Source organism: Erithacus rubecula (assembly GCF_903797595.1).
Source record: "Erithacus rubecula genome assembly, chromosome: 3".
Classification (NCBI taxonomy): domain Eukaryota; kingdom Metazoa; phylum Chordata; class Aves; order Passeriformes; family Muscicapidae; genus Erithacus; species Erithacus rubecula.
The window spans coordinates 45,401,498-45,417,605 of record NC_136689.1 but is presented as its reverse complement, the minus strand read 5'-3'; the positions used below and the strand labels follow the sequence as shown (position 1 = coordinate 45,417,605).

General features: G+C 47.0%; 1 protein-coding gene across 1 annotated transcript in view; it reads left to right on the top strand.

The window, feature by feature from the left end:
* The first annotated feature begins 7,492 nt into the window (after nucleotides 1-7,492).
* Nucleotides 7,493-16,108, top strand: part of TBX20 (T-box transcription factor 20) — a 35,451-nt gene continuing 26,835 nt past the window's right edge. Inside the window, exons 1-3 of the mRNA XM_079302656.1 lie at nucleotides 7,493-7,755; nucleotides 9,907-10,141; nucleotides 11,495-11,659. Of these exons, the coding sequence (XP_079158782.1) occupies nucleotides 7,629-7,755; nucleotides 9,907-10,141; nucleotides 11,495-11,659 (527 nt within the window). The 5' untranslated portion in view covers nucleotides 7,493-7,628. The remainder of the gene's footprint in view (nucleotides 7,756-9,906; nucleotides 10,142-11,494; nucleotides 11,660-16,108) is intronic.

The window sequence follows — 16,108 nt, the reverse complement described above, 5'->3', positions numbered from 1 at the left end:
ACCCAAAGGCTGCAAAAGTCAAGATAAAAATTTGCCATTTCTCATAAATGAGAAATGATCATGCATGAGAAATGCATGAGAAATGCACAAGATCATCTTTAGTGCTTTGTGAAGTCTGACGACTTTTTAACCAAAATATGCTCCTTGAGACTTTTTTTATTTAGCTGAAATTGTTCTAAATGCTTCTAAATTGCCAGTTTGTTGTTTATTAGTATTCCTTTAAAAGGCAGTTTCCAACAAACAGCAAATAAATTGGCTATTTAAATCTCAGCTTCTTAATAAAGCTCAAAAGTTCTGATTTATTACTTTTTGATGAAAATTAAATATAAAATTAATAAAAAGACAAAAGGGCCTGAAATAAAATGAAAATAAAAAGGTTCATTTAAAATATCTGTCACAGATACAAGAAAAGAATAAGAGATAAATATTGTTTTCGGAGTTGAGGAACATTTTCCAAGCTGTTCAACTGCACAGTCGAGTCACACACTAGCCAGAGATTTACTTTAACCAACAAACAATGTGAGTGACAGCCTTCCTGAAGAAGAAGACCAAAATTTCAGGTAGACTGCTGTACCTGATTGAAGGAGAGAGCCATCACTTCCTTGCAGTCTGCCAGGAATTGCATCTTGACTTCCATCATCAAGGTGAAAGTCAAGAAGAAGCTCCATTCTATCTCAAGGACAGACAAATAGACAGACATACATATGCCTGTCAGGTTATTTTAACTACAGTGAAACTTCAAAAGTCAGGGACTAGAAGAGATATTTCCTATTCTCTGGCGAACTCCTTCCATATCATTGGCATGAATTTTTATGTCTTTAAAATGAACACTGAAATAAAGAAACCTTGTTTTCCACTAAAATTTTGGTCCAAAGCAGTGGTTTCAGCTTACAGTAAATCTTGTGCTGTGGCAGACCATGGGTTTCTTGTATTGTTTCATGGAAGGCAACTAAGAAAAGAAACACTGGACAAGTTTAAGTGTATGATATTGCAGATGTATGTATGTGTATAGAAAAGAGTACATACAAGCACATTTTGTTCATCTTGATAACATTCCCATCTGCTAAGTTAAACAAGTCACTTCTTATGGTTTATAAAAATTTGAAGTGTTCTAAAATGCTTTGTGAGTAAAGAATTAGTAATACTTTTTGTGTAAAGAAGCCAGACAAACAAATTCTGTTCCAAGCCATTGAAACACAGTTCTCTCCAATGAATAGGTTGGTCTGACAATTCTGTGTTCTCTTTTTTAAGACCTGTGAATGAGCTTTTTGAAACTTTTCTTTCTCTCTAACATGCCAGCCTTTCTGTTTAATTCTGTCAGTTAATTCATATTTTCTCTAACCCTGCAAAACAAGTGGAAGGGCTCCTACAGACTTTGATTTCGAACTGAGCATAAAATGTTTGTGTAAAATTAGAGTATTAAAGATGTGGCTTTTCATCACTATTTTGACTATTCATTTAAGTCCCAAAATCCAAAGCTGTTGCTTGGTCCCTTCAAGCCTGGTGTGCATTGCATAGGTCCTGGCAGTTCTGGGTGTTTGGAGAGATGACTCATTTTGCTTTAGTTTTCAATTAAGTGATATTGGGAAAGACTAGCAAGATAAGTTTGTGTGTTAATTATTTATATGTGTATACCTTTAAAATACTACAAAGGCTCATGTTTTTTTGTATGTGTGACATAAAAGGAGGCAGAGGTTTCCTCAATTAATAGAGTCAGGAAGGCCTTGCTGCCTCTGCCTAGCCCATCCCGCTGTGAGAAGCCCAACCTTGCCCTCCACCACCCTCCGATCCAGGACAGGCTCTCCTGGAGCAGGATGTGATGCTGGCCGGCTGCCGTGGAGCATTGTCTTCCCGGGGCTGCAATAGCCTGTCCCCGTCTCGGGGAGGAAGGCTCACAGTTCCCACGTCCCCCCCGGGCAGGCACCACTCACCCCATGCTGAAGATTTTGCAATATTGGAAATAAATGATCACATCCGATGTAGTGTATTGCTTGGTGGTGCTTCAAATTATAGCTGCAGAGCGTTAGGAATTCAAACCCTTCATGAAAATTTCGTGAGCTTTCAGTGAGTTTTAAACCGAAAAAATAGTCTGTGGGCTACCCAAAATCGAACATTTATTTTTAATTAAAATGTCATCGCTGTCATTAAATATAAACTTTAGGTTTGTACGGAAAATGGTGTTATTTTCTGCGCGGGAAGGGACATTAAAATCAATTGTGTCCGGCTGATGTTGCGATGTGTGACAACTAGATGATCTTCCAAGCTATGCTGTTCACAACCCACGCTGTATGCACACAGCACGGCACGTTGGAACAGGTGCCTGTGCACCTATGAATGCGCTTATCCTGGCGCCTTTGCAGCGCTGTGCGTGCGCTCGTCGGCTTGTACCACAGATCTGCCTCACGGCACTGGCTCGGGAAGGATGTTCAATGATCCTCCTGACTGCGAGACCTCCTGGTGTGCATCTGTCCGTGTGTCTGTGTTGAGTTGTACCCGGCTGTTCGCGCTCTCCGCGGACAAAGACATCTCCACTTCAGGAGTGCGGCAGCCTGCAAAGTGTGAATAATTTTCAGAGAGGAGTTACACTAAATGGGAAAGCTTTTAGCACATTATCCACTGGCAATTGGACTATAATCTAATTGTCAGCCCTCGGGTCTTAATAGAGCCTTTCTCTTTCCACCATTGGATTTGCATCTGGGAGATGCTTAATAGGTTTAAAATGCCTTGCATTTTGCTCCAATAAGCCACCTTCTCGCTGTAGGTGACTTTGAGATGTTTTTGTTGTGAAATTGGATCTTGGGTACCTGGGCTTCTGCCTTGCTGGCGCGGGTCTTTCCATGAAGGAGAGAGCGTGGAGCGGCGGCAGGGGAGAGATGTCCCCGCTGCAGCAGGGGAGCGCTAAAGAGGGGGGAATCCGGCCGACAGAGCAGTAGAATCACGTGCAGCGGAGGACACAAGAGCTCCTGAAAGCAGGGCTGATAATCTCGTGAGGTTGCAGGGGAGCAGAGCCAGAGCCGTGTAGCGCTGTAGGCTTTGTAAAGTAGCTGTGCGTTCACAAGTCACGAACGGGCGAGCTGGGGACCCTGCCGAGCGAATAAACACCATCCTTTCTGCTGGAGAAACTGTTTTCATCTATAAGGGCGAAAAATAAGAAAGAGCAAAAGATTTTAACTCTTCCCTTTCGAGGCAGGAGTAAACTCAATCTCAAAGCAGTGCTGTAGGTTACCTTGGAGAAGGGGTGCGGGCTGGAGGGTCAGACACACTCCGGGCAGCACTGGGCCAGCTGCGGTCAGGGTGGGAGGGCGACAGGGAATGTCTCGGCAGCGCCACTCAGCACTCCTAGACTCCTAACTAAAGGGAAACCTGGTCCTTACCCTCCGCGCAGGCTACGAATCCGGAGGGAAGACGGAGCAGTAACGGAGGAAGAGGGATGGGATGCAAATGAGAGATTATCCCAAGGCACAGCCGGGAGAAGAGCGGGTGTCAGCTCATCTCGGTGCCGGGCCCGTTTTTGGGGCGCAGCCCTGCGGGTGCCGCAGCACGGTTTTGTCTCTGCGGCGTGAAGTGTGCGGTGTGGGGGCTTTTGCGGGAACAGAAAAAGCCGTAAAAGGTCAACGGCCCCTCACCACTACGCGAAAGAATTGCTTAAAACCTCAGCGTGGTTCCCAGCCTGATGTGCGCTCCTGTATGCACGCCGCGCCCGCCGGCGGGCCTGTGTGGCCGCGCAGAAACGCGCAGCGTCCGAGCTCTTGTCATACAAGCCAAGGCGCACCTGAAACCATCCTTCAGGACCCTAGGTTCCTCGGCGGAATCTGTGGGTTTTCTGTCCCTCGTGTGTCGTTCCCGTCGTGTTTTATTTGGGCGATGAAAGGGCCGGGAAGAAGCGCTACTCACGGGATCGAATTTTTTCCTTGGCTTTCCAGGGATCAGAGAGGGGTTTTGGAGGCATGCTGCAAGTTCCTGCTTGAAACCTGGCGGCGAAACTGAGATCTTATCCTGATTAAAGCTGGGAACCGAAAGAGCGCGTTGAGGTGTGCAGCGATTACCGCACGATGGTTTTTTTTGCTAGAGCACAAGAGAGTAAGACGCTTTTAAGACAAAGGAAGGTGGGAAAAAAGGTATTTTGAAAGAAAAATGAAGCCTAATAACATGTCTCTGCCACAGCAGATTGGCACCAGGGACAAACACATGGATTTGCTAGATTAAAAACCTGCAGTGTAGATTGTGTGTTCCTCATATAAGGATGAACAGTGACGAAGGATTTAATTGAAACGGGTTCAAACGAGGCAACCGCCCTGTTGGGGAGCAGCAGAGTTGGTAGCTGTCCTCGGGAGGAGGTCGGTACAGTGGTGACTGACGCTCTCTGCCTGGGTGCGGCGGGGACGGGCATCTCCGGTTCGCTTCCCCGGGAAGAGGGAAGAACGCGCGGACGTTTTTAAATACATCTACTTCGATGGAAAAGCAGAGAGGCATCAAGAGTGTTAGGGCAGTGGTGTGTTCCCCTGCCACCCCTGGTCTCTGGAAGCCGGCCCGTCGCCGTAGAGGGCCACGGACAGGGACGGCAAAGCAGCCCAGGAAAGCCGGGCTCTCACCCTTTCCGCACTCGGGTTGCCTGATCCCTGCGTCTCCCCAGTTCGGCCCTGGCGGGGGAGGGAGCCGTAGCGAGGATTAGGCGGCCGGAGTTCAGATCCATTCCCTACCCACGAGGAAGGGGCTCTGGGGGTCTAGACAAGGCTCATTTCCTTATTGGAGGCGGAGCGAGGGGAAAAAAAAACCCTAAAAAATATATAGATTCTCGTGGGATAGAGCGAAAAATTGCATGGCTTAATAAAGCAAAAGAAAACCTATCCCGTGTGACGGACGCGTTCAAAATAAAATAAAACTAAGCTCCTGATTTCTTTCCCTCCCCCCCGTTTTTTGTTTACCTCTAAGGTATGAGCAGAGACCCGCAAGCCCCCAAAACCAGTTCCTCTCCCCGAGAGGAAACATCCTGCCCGGAGGTGACCGGTAGCCCCATCCCAGCTCCACGGCCGCGCCGTGGCCTCGGTTCCTCCTCGCCCGCTGCTCCTCTCCCCTCCGCGCCCGGGTGCGCCGTGCGCTGCTCACTGCGCAGCGCTTCCCCCCGACGCGGCCGAGTCCTCCTCCCCCGGGCCAAGGCAATGACTGGTCTTCCCGTGGGAATGGAAATCCCGCGGTGAGGGAGAGCAGAAATCGGTCAGGAGCTGCCTCAGCTGCCGCGGTTCAGCCGGTGTTTCGCATACGAACACACAGAAATACCCACAGTCATCCACTGCCCCTCTCCCTTCAGCCCCGATGGACCAGGGACAGCCCCTACTAGGGACAGGTATGTTACGCCCTCACTGCTACGGGACGGAAATAAGCAAGGGATAAAGAGAGGTTGGTTTTTTGGGTTTTGGCTGTTCGATTGTTGTGTTTTTTTTGGTTTTGGTTTGGTTTTGGTTTATTTTTTAATTTTGTTTTGTTTTTTTTAAGCTTGGGGGTTTTATCATCCTTAGTTCCGCGGCGTGTACAGTAGGTAGGAAACCAAAGGAGACTTAGGCATCCCTGTTACCACTAGAGGAATGGTGAAGAGAATAACTTCCCTTTTGTCTTGCTTTTCAGGCAGGCCGGACTCTTCTTTTCAGTAGAGTCAAGGGAGCGCAGGGCCGGGAGTTGAGACCTCCGTCCCGCCGCCCCTCGCACACCGGGAGGCGTCCCAGGAGCGGGGCAGTCGCGCAGGGAAACCGGACTCGTAATTGGAGGGATGTCCCTCAGGATAAAGTGGTAAAGTGCTGGGGGGACTTTTTGTTGTTTTTTTTTTTAAGATTGATGTCGGCAGAACCTCTCATCTCTGTTTCTCTATGTCAAGCAAGAGACAATGCTTCGTGACTGACCCTCCCAGCTCGCCGGCCGCGGGGCTGACTGCGCTCTCCCCTTTTGCCGCTCTCCTCCCGCTAATGTCTGAGAAGAGACCGGGCCCCCAGACGGTTGTGGCCCACGCCGAAATCCTCTGCCAGGCGCTTTTGGCGCTTCTAAATATGCACGTCCTGTTTGCAATAGATGTTGTATCTTTCAGCATATTCACGTAACAAAAAGGCAAACTGCCGTTGGTTCTCGCTGGTCTCGAAGCGATGAAGCATCGTTTCGTCTTCCCCACTCCACTGGCCAGGAAGGGTGACCCTAATAATCCTTTCCCCATAATAATTAATTAAGTGTAGTAGGAGTGGGAGTGACACGAGGTATGTATGGCTCTTGGCACTAGCCTGCATTATAAGAGTCCTTTATTCTAGTTTAAAAGGTGGAGCTTCAGTAACAAAGTTGCACGTCCTCTTGTGAGTCGTTCTAGCGAGTGAATATTTTCAGTGATATTTTTATTTAAAGGTATTTAATTAAACGCACTGCTCGTCTTTAATTTATTCATGAGAGTGTGTTTACGTCGTATGTGTGAAAGAGTACTAGTGATCAACTTACTTAAATCATTGCGTTGGAATAAGCTACTCGTTGATACCATCAACCCGTCCCGACTTTCTCTGTCTTGTCAATATCCTGTATTTCGGCGGTGCCAATGAAACGGATTTGAAGAAAACTGTACGATTACAGGCCCACGCACTGGTTTGGCCGAGAAGGGAATGTTGCAAGGGTCTCACCTGGAGTCGGTGGGGGCGAGTATATCTCACGGGGACGACAATATTTGGAATCCGGTGCAGGAGAACCGAGGGCTCTATCAGCCTTAAGGAACATTCTGTCCCAACAGGAGGCACACAACGACGATAACGGCTGCATTGAAAGTTGTGGTCTTTTATTATTTGAATGTAAAAGAGAAAATTGACACTCACACACACTCGCCAGAAAAATCCACAATTACATTTCAGCCTTTCAAGCGCCTCTCCGCCGTTTCTTGCCTCGGCAAAGCGAATAACCTATGGGACCTTCTCGGGAGCGTCCCCTGTCCCGCGGCCTGCCCCCGCCTTCCCGCCCCCGGGGCTCAGAGGAGCGGAGGGAGCTACCCGAACCGCAGCCGGGGCCCCGGCGGGGAGCGGGGCTGGGGTGCCCAAAAGAGGAGCGGCGGCAGGGTGCCGTCCCGAGGGCTGGCCTCCCGCTCCCCGCCCTGCGGACGGGCAGGGCAGAGCCCTCTCCTCTCCTCTCCTCTCCTCTCCTCTCCTCTCCTCTCCTCTCCTCTCCTCTCCTCTCCTCTCCTCTCCTCTCCTCTCCTCTCCTCTCCTCTCCTCTCCTCTCCTCTCCTCTCCTCTCCTCTCCTCTCCTCTCCTCTCCTCTCCTCTCCCCCTCTCTCTCCTCTCCCCCTCTCTCTCCTCTCCCCCTCTCTCTCTCTCCCTCCCTCCCTCCGTCCGTCCGTCCGTCCGTCTGTCCCTCCTCCTGCTGCTGCCCGCCTCCGCCCCCTCCCCCGCTGCCGGGCCGGGCCGGGCCGGGCCGGAGCCCTTGACGTGTCCCGGCGCCGATTGGCCGCCGGCCGATAGGATCTCCGCGGCCCCGCGTTAAGGAGGGGGAACGCGCGGCGCTGGGAGCAGAGCGCTCCCGGTGTCCCGGCTCCGCCAGCCTCGGCCGGTCTGCCCGCCCGCCCCGTCCGGGCAGCGCTACACCGAGCCGCGCTGCGTCCCCGCACAGTGGCCATGGAGTACACGCCGCCCCCCAAGCCGCAGCTCTCCTCCCGGGCCAACGCCTTCTCCATCGCCGCTCTCATATCGAGCGCTAGCTCCAAGGACAAGGAGTCCCCCGAGAGCACCATCAAGCCTCTGGGTGAGTGGGGACGGAGGTGACCTCGGGTGTCCGTGGGGTGCGGAGCTCCCGTCCGTCCGTCCGTCTGTTCCTGTCCGCCCTGGCTCACCCTTTTCAGCGCTCCGGCAGCCGAGCTGGGCAATGGCGTGTCCCCGCTGCCCGAAGGTTTCCCCTGCGAAGCAGCACCACCTAAGCCTGAAGGTTGAGTGCCTTCAACACCCACGGTGGTTTTTAGGCCAGGCTGTTCATAGCATAAATTCCTCCAGTTTTAGTTTAATGCCTCTTACCTAGCTTCGCTATTTGTAGAATAATCCCACACTTTAAGATAGTTCAATATCTTTTCGCTGATATGAAATGAATCTCCTGAATATTTATTGCAAATTCAGCCTGGTTCTGAAGTCAAATTACAGACTCTCTGTTGTCGTGCCTAGGCTTACAGGGGATAGTAAAACTTGTGCGTCGAGCTGAAAATCCCTTCACTCCACAGTTCCTCGATGTAGGCTCATATAGGTTGTTTTGCTCTACAGAGACCGGCAGGAGGTTTTTGTAAGTGCTTGCGATTTTCGGGTAAGCGGTTTCACTCCTATTCGGATGCTCCTATTCAGAATCCTGAAAGCTTCTAAAAATCATTAACATTTTCCTCTCCTCGCCCCCTTATTTCCCCCCCCCCCCCCCCCCCCCCCCCAAAGTATCTGCGGTTTGTCATTCTTGCGTGTATCTAGGAGTTGGCAGAAAATTACAGAATATGTGTTAAGCTTCCTGGGCGCCGATGAACAGGATTACACTCAAAAGAATTTAGAAAAGGCAGCTCCTCAGTGTCTGCCGCACCTAATCAACTGTCTCAAAAGATTTCACGTAGTCTAGAGATTCATTGTGAACTTTAACATAGCCCCATAACTAAAACATAGTGCCAATTTTAAGTCTGGGTGCTAATGTAGGCCGGGTATTCCCGGTCGTCGTATTTACACGGGGTTGTGTTAAACTTAGTGTTGGTTGATTGGTTGGTTGGTTGGTTTTCAGGGGGCATTTGGTTTTGTTTTTTGTTTGTTTGTTTTTTTTCCTGAAAACGTTTCTTTAATTTAACTTTTCAAATAAATTTAACCCCTTCCCTCAAGTCGTTCAACTAAAAATCGAAGAGAAACGACCGCCTGTGACTCCGTTTTTATTAACTGGAGCTTTAGGCAAAACCTTTCCCTGGGGGGGTAGGGCGCCTTAGCGCTCCTCCCGTTCTTTGGCGCCGGGCGGCTGATCCGTCGCCGCATCGCGGGGCCGGGCAGAGCCTTCGCAGCCCGGCTCCCTCCTGGCCTCGCCTCCGGCGGGAACTCCCAACGGAGCTGCTGAAGCGCCCGAAGCCTCCCGGGGCTTGCGGTGGTGGGCGGCAACGCGGGCGGGAGCCAGGCTCAGCGGGCGGCCAGCGTCGGCACCGGCTACTGCACTCGCGTAGGTTGCGCGGCCGCACGCAGCTCCCCCGGATCCTGTTTCTCCAAAGGAGCGGGCTCAGTGTCAGCAAACCGGCTGGGAGAAAGGCAGACCTAGCTTTCCCGTAGGGTGAGCCCGTGCTCGCTGTTTAATTAGTGCTTGGGGTTCGCTTCCTCCCGAAGGAAACGCCGAGCCTGCGCGGCCGCGCTCGGATTCCTTCTGCGTTGCGCTCTCTGCCAGCGGCGCAATGCAGGAGCAGCCTCTCGTGCTCTCCCAGCGTGACCCTGGCCCTCAGCAGCCCCTCGACGCCCAACGCTCCCGTTTTAATGAGAATTAGTGACCTTTCCGCGGAGCCCCTCGGTTAGTGGAGAGGCAGCGCACAGGGCTGGCTCTGCCCCGTCGTGCCCCGCGGAGCGGATCACAGCCGGGCGGCGGCGGGGCCGGGGCCGTGCTGCTCCTGCCGCCCCCCGGGCGTCTCTCCCGGTGCGCCTCGGGGGAGTGGCGCCGCTCCGAGCTCTTTCCGGAGTTCGTCTCCGAAAATCACCACCGCTGCCCTCAAATGATGAGAGGACGCCTAAAGAATCGGACGGGTCTGCGGGCGTGCTGGGGCAGAGCGGGGACAGTTGAACGATAAATGCCTTTTATATATGCATGCATTTTTGGTTTTTTAATAGTTTATTTCGGTGGTCGCGTTGTCCCGGCTGAATCTTCTCCCTTTCTCCCTTTTTCCCTTTCTCCCCTCTAACCCTGCAGAACAATTCGTCGAGAAATCCTCCTGCGCTCAGCCTTTGAGTGATTTATCCAGCCTGGACCCTCACGGGGATTTTAGCAGCAGCCCTTCTTCTCTGTGCACCGAGCCCCTCATCCCCACCACCCCCATCATCCCCAGCGAGGAGATGGCCAAAATCTCCTGCAGCCTGGAGACCAAAGAGCTCTGGGACAAGTTTCATGAACTGGGTACCGAGATGATCATCACCAAATCCGGGAGGTAAGGCTGGGCAGCCCCGGGGTTTTCCTGGGGGCATCTTTCGAAAAGCAGCAGTGGACAGGGAAAAAAAAAAAAAGAAAAAAAAATATACAAAGTTATCAAAACCTCGCTGTTTTTTGTAGCGGGAGAATAGCGCGGCTGGGTTAAGGGGAGGAAAAGGAGGGTGAGGCCCCATATTAGCCACCTCGGTGGGCCCAGTCCGGCGGTGCGGAGCCCCGGTGGGTCAGGAGAAGCGGCCGGGATCGGCAGCGAGGCGCGGTGCGCTGCGGCGGGGCCGGCTGAAATCCATCCGAGGCGTCCTGGCGGCAGGGATGATATGTTGTTTCCCTAACAATCAGGTTTGTGACTAAAATCCCGCGGTGATTTTAAGGCGCTGGATTGCCACAGACCGAGGGAAACGTGGGGTCGTGGGGAAGTGATTCTGTCAGAGTTTGGTTTGGTTTGTTCTTTTCTCTCGGCTGCAAAAATGCACAGAAGAACACCAGGCTTTCTTCTTAGCTCTAACGATGCCTTTTCTTCAGTAAAGCTTGTGGGGTTTGGGTCAGTCAAACGCAGTCCAGAGGAGCCAAATATCTTTTCGAGTTTTTAATCCCCAAAGTCCCTTTTTATTAACCTAGTTGCCTGAAGATTTTTTTTTCCCTAACTGATGAGCTCTATCGGTATATGGGTTTTTGTTTTTTTTTTAAAATAGGTATAAAACTTGCAATGTAAAACATGCTATTTAAAGTTCAAAATGTTAAACTTTCTTTAAAAATTTTACTTAAAGGTTCAATAATTTTAAACAAATATTATTTAACTTTTTCTACAGGATAATCTTACATTTTAAAATTGTGTTTTGTTGAAAGTTAGTACAGAAAATAAATGTTATAGTTTTGAAAATTTCGTTCGAAAAATATAGTGAGCAGGCTTAAGAAAACACTCATCTAAAATATGTGAGAATAATAACGGAAATAATTTCTGGAATATTTCCCTTGTGGTAGAATGGATCCCGTAAAAAATAAATAATTAAAAGAAAATCCAAATTTCTAATTATCTGTGTACCTTAGCTATAGTTATTTTCTGTGGTCGTTGTGTACTTTTTAACAAAAAGGCAAATAGAATATTTCTCTTTTACCTTTTTTACTTTTAACATATTTTTCTTTTTGCTTCCCAAATACTGTTTCAATTTCAAGCTGCTTTTTGTCTCCTTATTAGAGAGACGCAAGATTTAACTCCCATCATGAGGAAGAAAAATCAACAGATGCTTGAAGTTTTCTCAGAGGATTTAAATATAATTCTTACTTTTAGCAGCTTTGCAGATGCCCTCTTATTTTTGCAGCCCAAATACTTACTTTCTGATTTGCCTTTTTTCAGGAGAATGTTTCCTACGATCAGGGTTTCCTTCTCTGGAGTGGATTCTGAGGCCAAGTATATTGTGTTAATGGATATAGTTCCTGTGGACAATAAAAGATATAGATATGCCTACCACAGGTCTTCCTGGTTAGTGGCTGGAAAAGCTGACCCTCCTCTCCCTGCAAGGTTTGTAAATTTTATTGCTGCTCTTTTATTTCTCTTCACTTCCACCCCCCCCCCCTCCTTCAAGAAATATCTTGTATTAATCTTTCTCTGCTCTTTGAAAAAAGTGCTCTGATATTTTGAGTCCATGTTCAACAAAGTTGGTTATAACTCTTGATTACAATTTTTGTATTGCAGAATCTGGCCTCAGATCTCTGCTTGAGGTTTGATTTATATGGAATATTCTAAGACATGCAGAATTTGATTAAGAGTTATTTTATACTGTTATTTTATATTATTTTTTATTTTTTAATGAAGTGTGTCATGATTCAGATAAGAAAACTTTTTAAAAAATTTATTTTTCTCTTGGATTTGCCCCTCAGTATTTGACCTTCTAATTTAAAACAATCCAGGCACCACCAGCCAAGCAGAAGTGTAAAAATAAATAGCTCATTGCTGTTTGTTTGAAATTATATTATTTCTGTAACTCAGCATTTGCTAACCAATGATTTTATTCTTGATTTTAATCACCAGCAGCAGGCAAAGTACAGATCAGTTCCTCGGCACAGTTACTTTTATTTTTCTTAAGAAATCATGACATATTCTGAGACATTGGGGAAAAATCCCTGTGTGAAATAAATTCTATAAAATAAATTCCCTTTTCTCTGCAGAAACAAATGCTTTAGAAATTTTATTCCTAAAATAATTTCATTGTAGTTAATGATGGATTCTTTTAAGCACTGGGCAACTGAGGCTGCAGCGCTGGGCTATACAGTGGGAGGGCACTTCAGAGGAAATCCACACTTCATCGTATTCAGCCCAGCACTTCTGTACCTACTTCAGTCCCTAAGTCCAGTAAGACTGCAGCACACGTTGAAAGGCTTTGCTGAGTCAGAGCCGGAGATTTGGAAATAATGCAGATGTGCCTCTGGCTTCAAAGAAACTTTTTTTGTGGATGGCTCTGTGGAGGAACACAGATCTGCTCCAGGTGGCTTAGCCCAGGGTTAAGAACTTGCTTATTACGGAGACAGAAATTATAAGTGAGGCACAAGAAATGTAAGCAAATTTTTTTTTGGTGTGTGAGTATAGGCACCAAATTCTGTGTGATTTCCTTATATAAATAGTTGAAGTGAAATCTTGGTGACTGACGATCTCTGGAAGGCTGTTCAGGGAAATAAACAAATAAAAAGCACAAGCAGAGAAGCTGTGATTAAAGACAGCAACCTAAGAGTTATGTCTGCTTTGTTTTCATGGCCAAAAACTGGTTCTTGCAGTGTGGTTAACGTCTGAGGGCTTCATTTGACGTATTGTAATGGGCACTGATCAAAACCCAAAGCAAAAACACAGATCCTGCTCCAAAGGAGTCAGCATCAAAAGAAGAAATAACAGAAGAACAGAAACAGTTTTAAGGCAGGGTTTCCCTCTTCTTATTTTTCTGTTCACACCCCTTTTGGTATACCTTTAAATAGATTTCTAATTCACACTCTGGCATAGACTTGCTCAACGAGAAAATACTAAAACCTAAGAGAAGAGACTGGAATAATTAGCAATTGCCCTACTAGGTATATAAAACCTTCTTGAAGTCTTGTTTTTATTGTACTGTGGTAACTTTTGGGAGTCCTCAGCAGATCAGTGCCCCTATGCTCAAATGCCTATTTGTGCTGTTCCATTCTCAGGATGCTTTGCCCCTATGTGTGAATGTGCACCTTTCCTGCTTAATTTTCAGGATGCTTAAACACACTATTGATCAGAGCACAGGCAGAAATAGCTTTTTCTTTGTGTGGACAGTACTCACATATACATTTATGCACTTTGCCCTCCTTATACATCTCTGTGGTGAGAAAAAGGATGTCAAGACATTCAGTGTGCCAGTATTACCGGTGCTTCTTCTAGAATGTTAATGCATCTTTTCAGGGTGGAAGGCCTCAGTCTTGCTTGAAGAGAATAAAAGTAGTTCTCCTGCCACCTTGAAATGAGTTTGGTCCTGCTCCAGTAACAGAAACCCTTAACAAAGTTACGGTTTCTTGTCCTCCAAACACGGTCTTTCAGCTCTCCCTGCTTCAGGAGTGTCAGTGAGAGGGGTGGGTGTGTTTAGCACTGGTAACAAGGTGCTTGCTCCCCAAATACTTCACTGCCTGCATCTGCCAGGCACAGTAACATCAGGGGAATAATTCAGGAGTTTCACTCTGACTGAGTGTAAGACTTTGCCGGATTGAACTAGTTTGACAGTTTTACTTTTTCCCTTATAAAAGTAACTTTCACCATTATGACAGTTTTGTAAGGGTTTTTTGTGTTTTTGGTTTTTTTTGCAAATTAATAAGTATTCTGTGATTCTGTTTGAAAGATTAGCCCTTCAGGGAACTTTCTATTAAAACCAGTTTTATCCTTGTCTTCCTGCTGTCAGTGTTGAAGACAAGTTTATGTTGCAATGAACACGTTTATGTTGCAACGAACACTTAAATAAAAATACTCTTCAGAAAGTGTTTTGTAAGTCTTCTAAAGTGGTATCTGGGGATAGAGTTCTTATGTGATATTTTGTTTGTCTTTCACATTGTTAAAATTTTGTGAAGCATCAGTTCAGTAAGTTTCAGCATGTACCTTTACTTGCTCTCCTTCTTTTTTTGTCTCATTTCTTTCCCTCAAAAGTTTGTTACTATATTTTTTTCAAACTATATTTGTCTACATTAATTTGCTTAATGAACTTGTTGTTTACAGACTTATGGAGAACTGCAGGCAGGAAACCTTTAAAATATACTATTTTTTGAAAATTATTTGAGACATAATGGTAAATAAAAGGAGCATGCACGGGACTTATGGGACCTGACCATCTGTTAAACTAAATAGAGGAAGTGCCGTGTTGCTTTCCAAAATACACAAGGAAGAAGCAGTACCCAAACTTTGCGTACATCATGAAACATTATATACTGCAGAGCAAATTCACACCCAAATTTGTGAATCAAAGTGAGGAGCCCCTCACATCTGGCTGGCTTTAGGCAGCGGATCCCAGGAAAGCTTCTGAGAGAGCCTTGTGTGCCATGCTGGAATGAGCACAATTATCTCCGTGACTTGTTTGCTTGTGTGCACTTGTGGTCTTGCCAACAACTTCTGCTTCAGAAATCAGTGTATCAAGTGTTCAACCCTCTTCCTTGCAAGCTTGGGCTGTGGGAGAAGTGTGGGAAATAGGTGTAGCTCACCAGATGGAACTCTGTGTTGCAGTGGGATTGTTGGGGTGTAGCAAACGGGTAAAGAAAAGTAAGATCTATTACTCCTTTTCAGTAACTGAAATTCTGGTGTCCATCCTCAGAGACTTTCCCCTTAGCACCCTGCTTACTGGCACTTAGTAGTTTTAAAGCATTAACCATCAATGGCGTAAAACAATTGTTCTCAGCTTTTCAGCACAGGGAGATCTTTACTCATTCCCCACACATATTTGAAATACTTTAGCTTCTTTGTCCCAAACCTTGCTGAGTCTGACACTCTGTGATCACAGTAAACATTATTAGCTATCCAGACACTCCAAATTAGGAGCCAGGCTCAAAAAAAAAAAAAAAAAAAAAAAGATATATCGCAAAGCTGGCTGAAAAGTTGCAGGGCATGTTTGGGACTCTCTTTGTTTTGCCTTCCCTGATTCAGAGTTCTAAATATTCAAATTTCCAGTTTTTTAGAGGAAGACAAAGTTAGTTTTCATGACAGCTAAGATTCTTTTGACATAACATGATTCCAGGTCTTGGGATTTTGGATACATCATCATTTTTTATGAGCTTTGCAGTGCGATGACCAGAGCTGATAGCAGTGAGGATGCCTGCATGCTAGGAATATTTATTGTGTCAGGAATCCTGGCTCAGCATCCCTCCCATGGACACAGCTAGAGCAGCCACGCTGAACTTTGGATCAATGTAAAGAAAACATCCTGCACATCTGAGGCGAGCTCTGCTGGCAAAACTTTGGTTTTGCTCTCTTGGGATTCTGCTGGCAAAAACAGAATGCAGGATCAAATCTCCTTCCTCTTTGAGCAACAGGTCTGCTCTCCCCAGTGTCTTTAGTATGGGCATTCCTTGATTAGGGATCAGCATGCTCTGTTGAAGAGTTACGTCCGAACATCCTACTGTTTAATGGTTTTTCCATTCTAAAATTGTAGCTCAACAAGGACAAACGTTTATCTAACCTGGCAGCTCAGTTCTGCTCCACCCACCTAATGGAAGAAAGTCTTTTGTGTGGCCAAAGACATCACCCAAAATGAGAGTCAGGCCCTCAGCGAGTGATAACCAATGCAGGCAGCAGCAAAATAGGGTTGGTTTGCACTAGCTGAAGGTCTAGTCCAGCTCTCATCTTGTGATGCCTCTTTGCCATCACAAAAGAACAGTTGAGTTAATAATTTTCAGCAATACATTATTCCTATAAAATCATTGCTCTTAAATAGCATGGCACTTGCAATTAGTGTATTCATAATGCATATTTTATTGTGTCTGCATG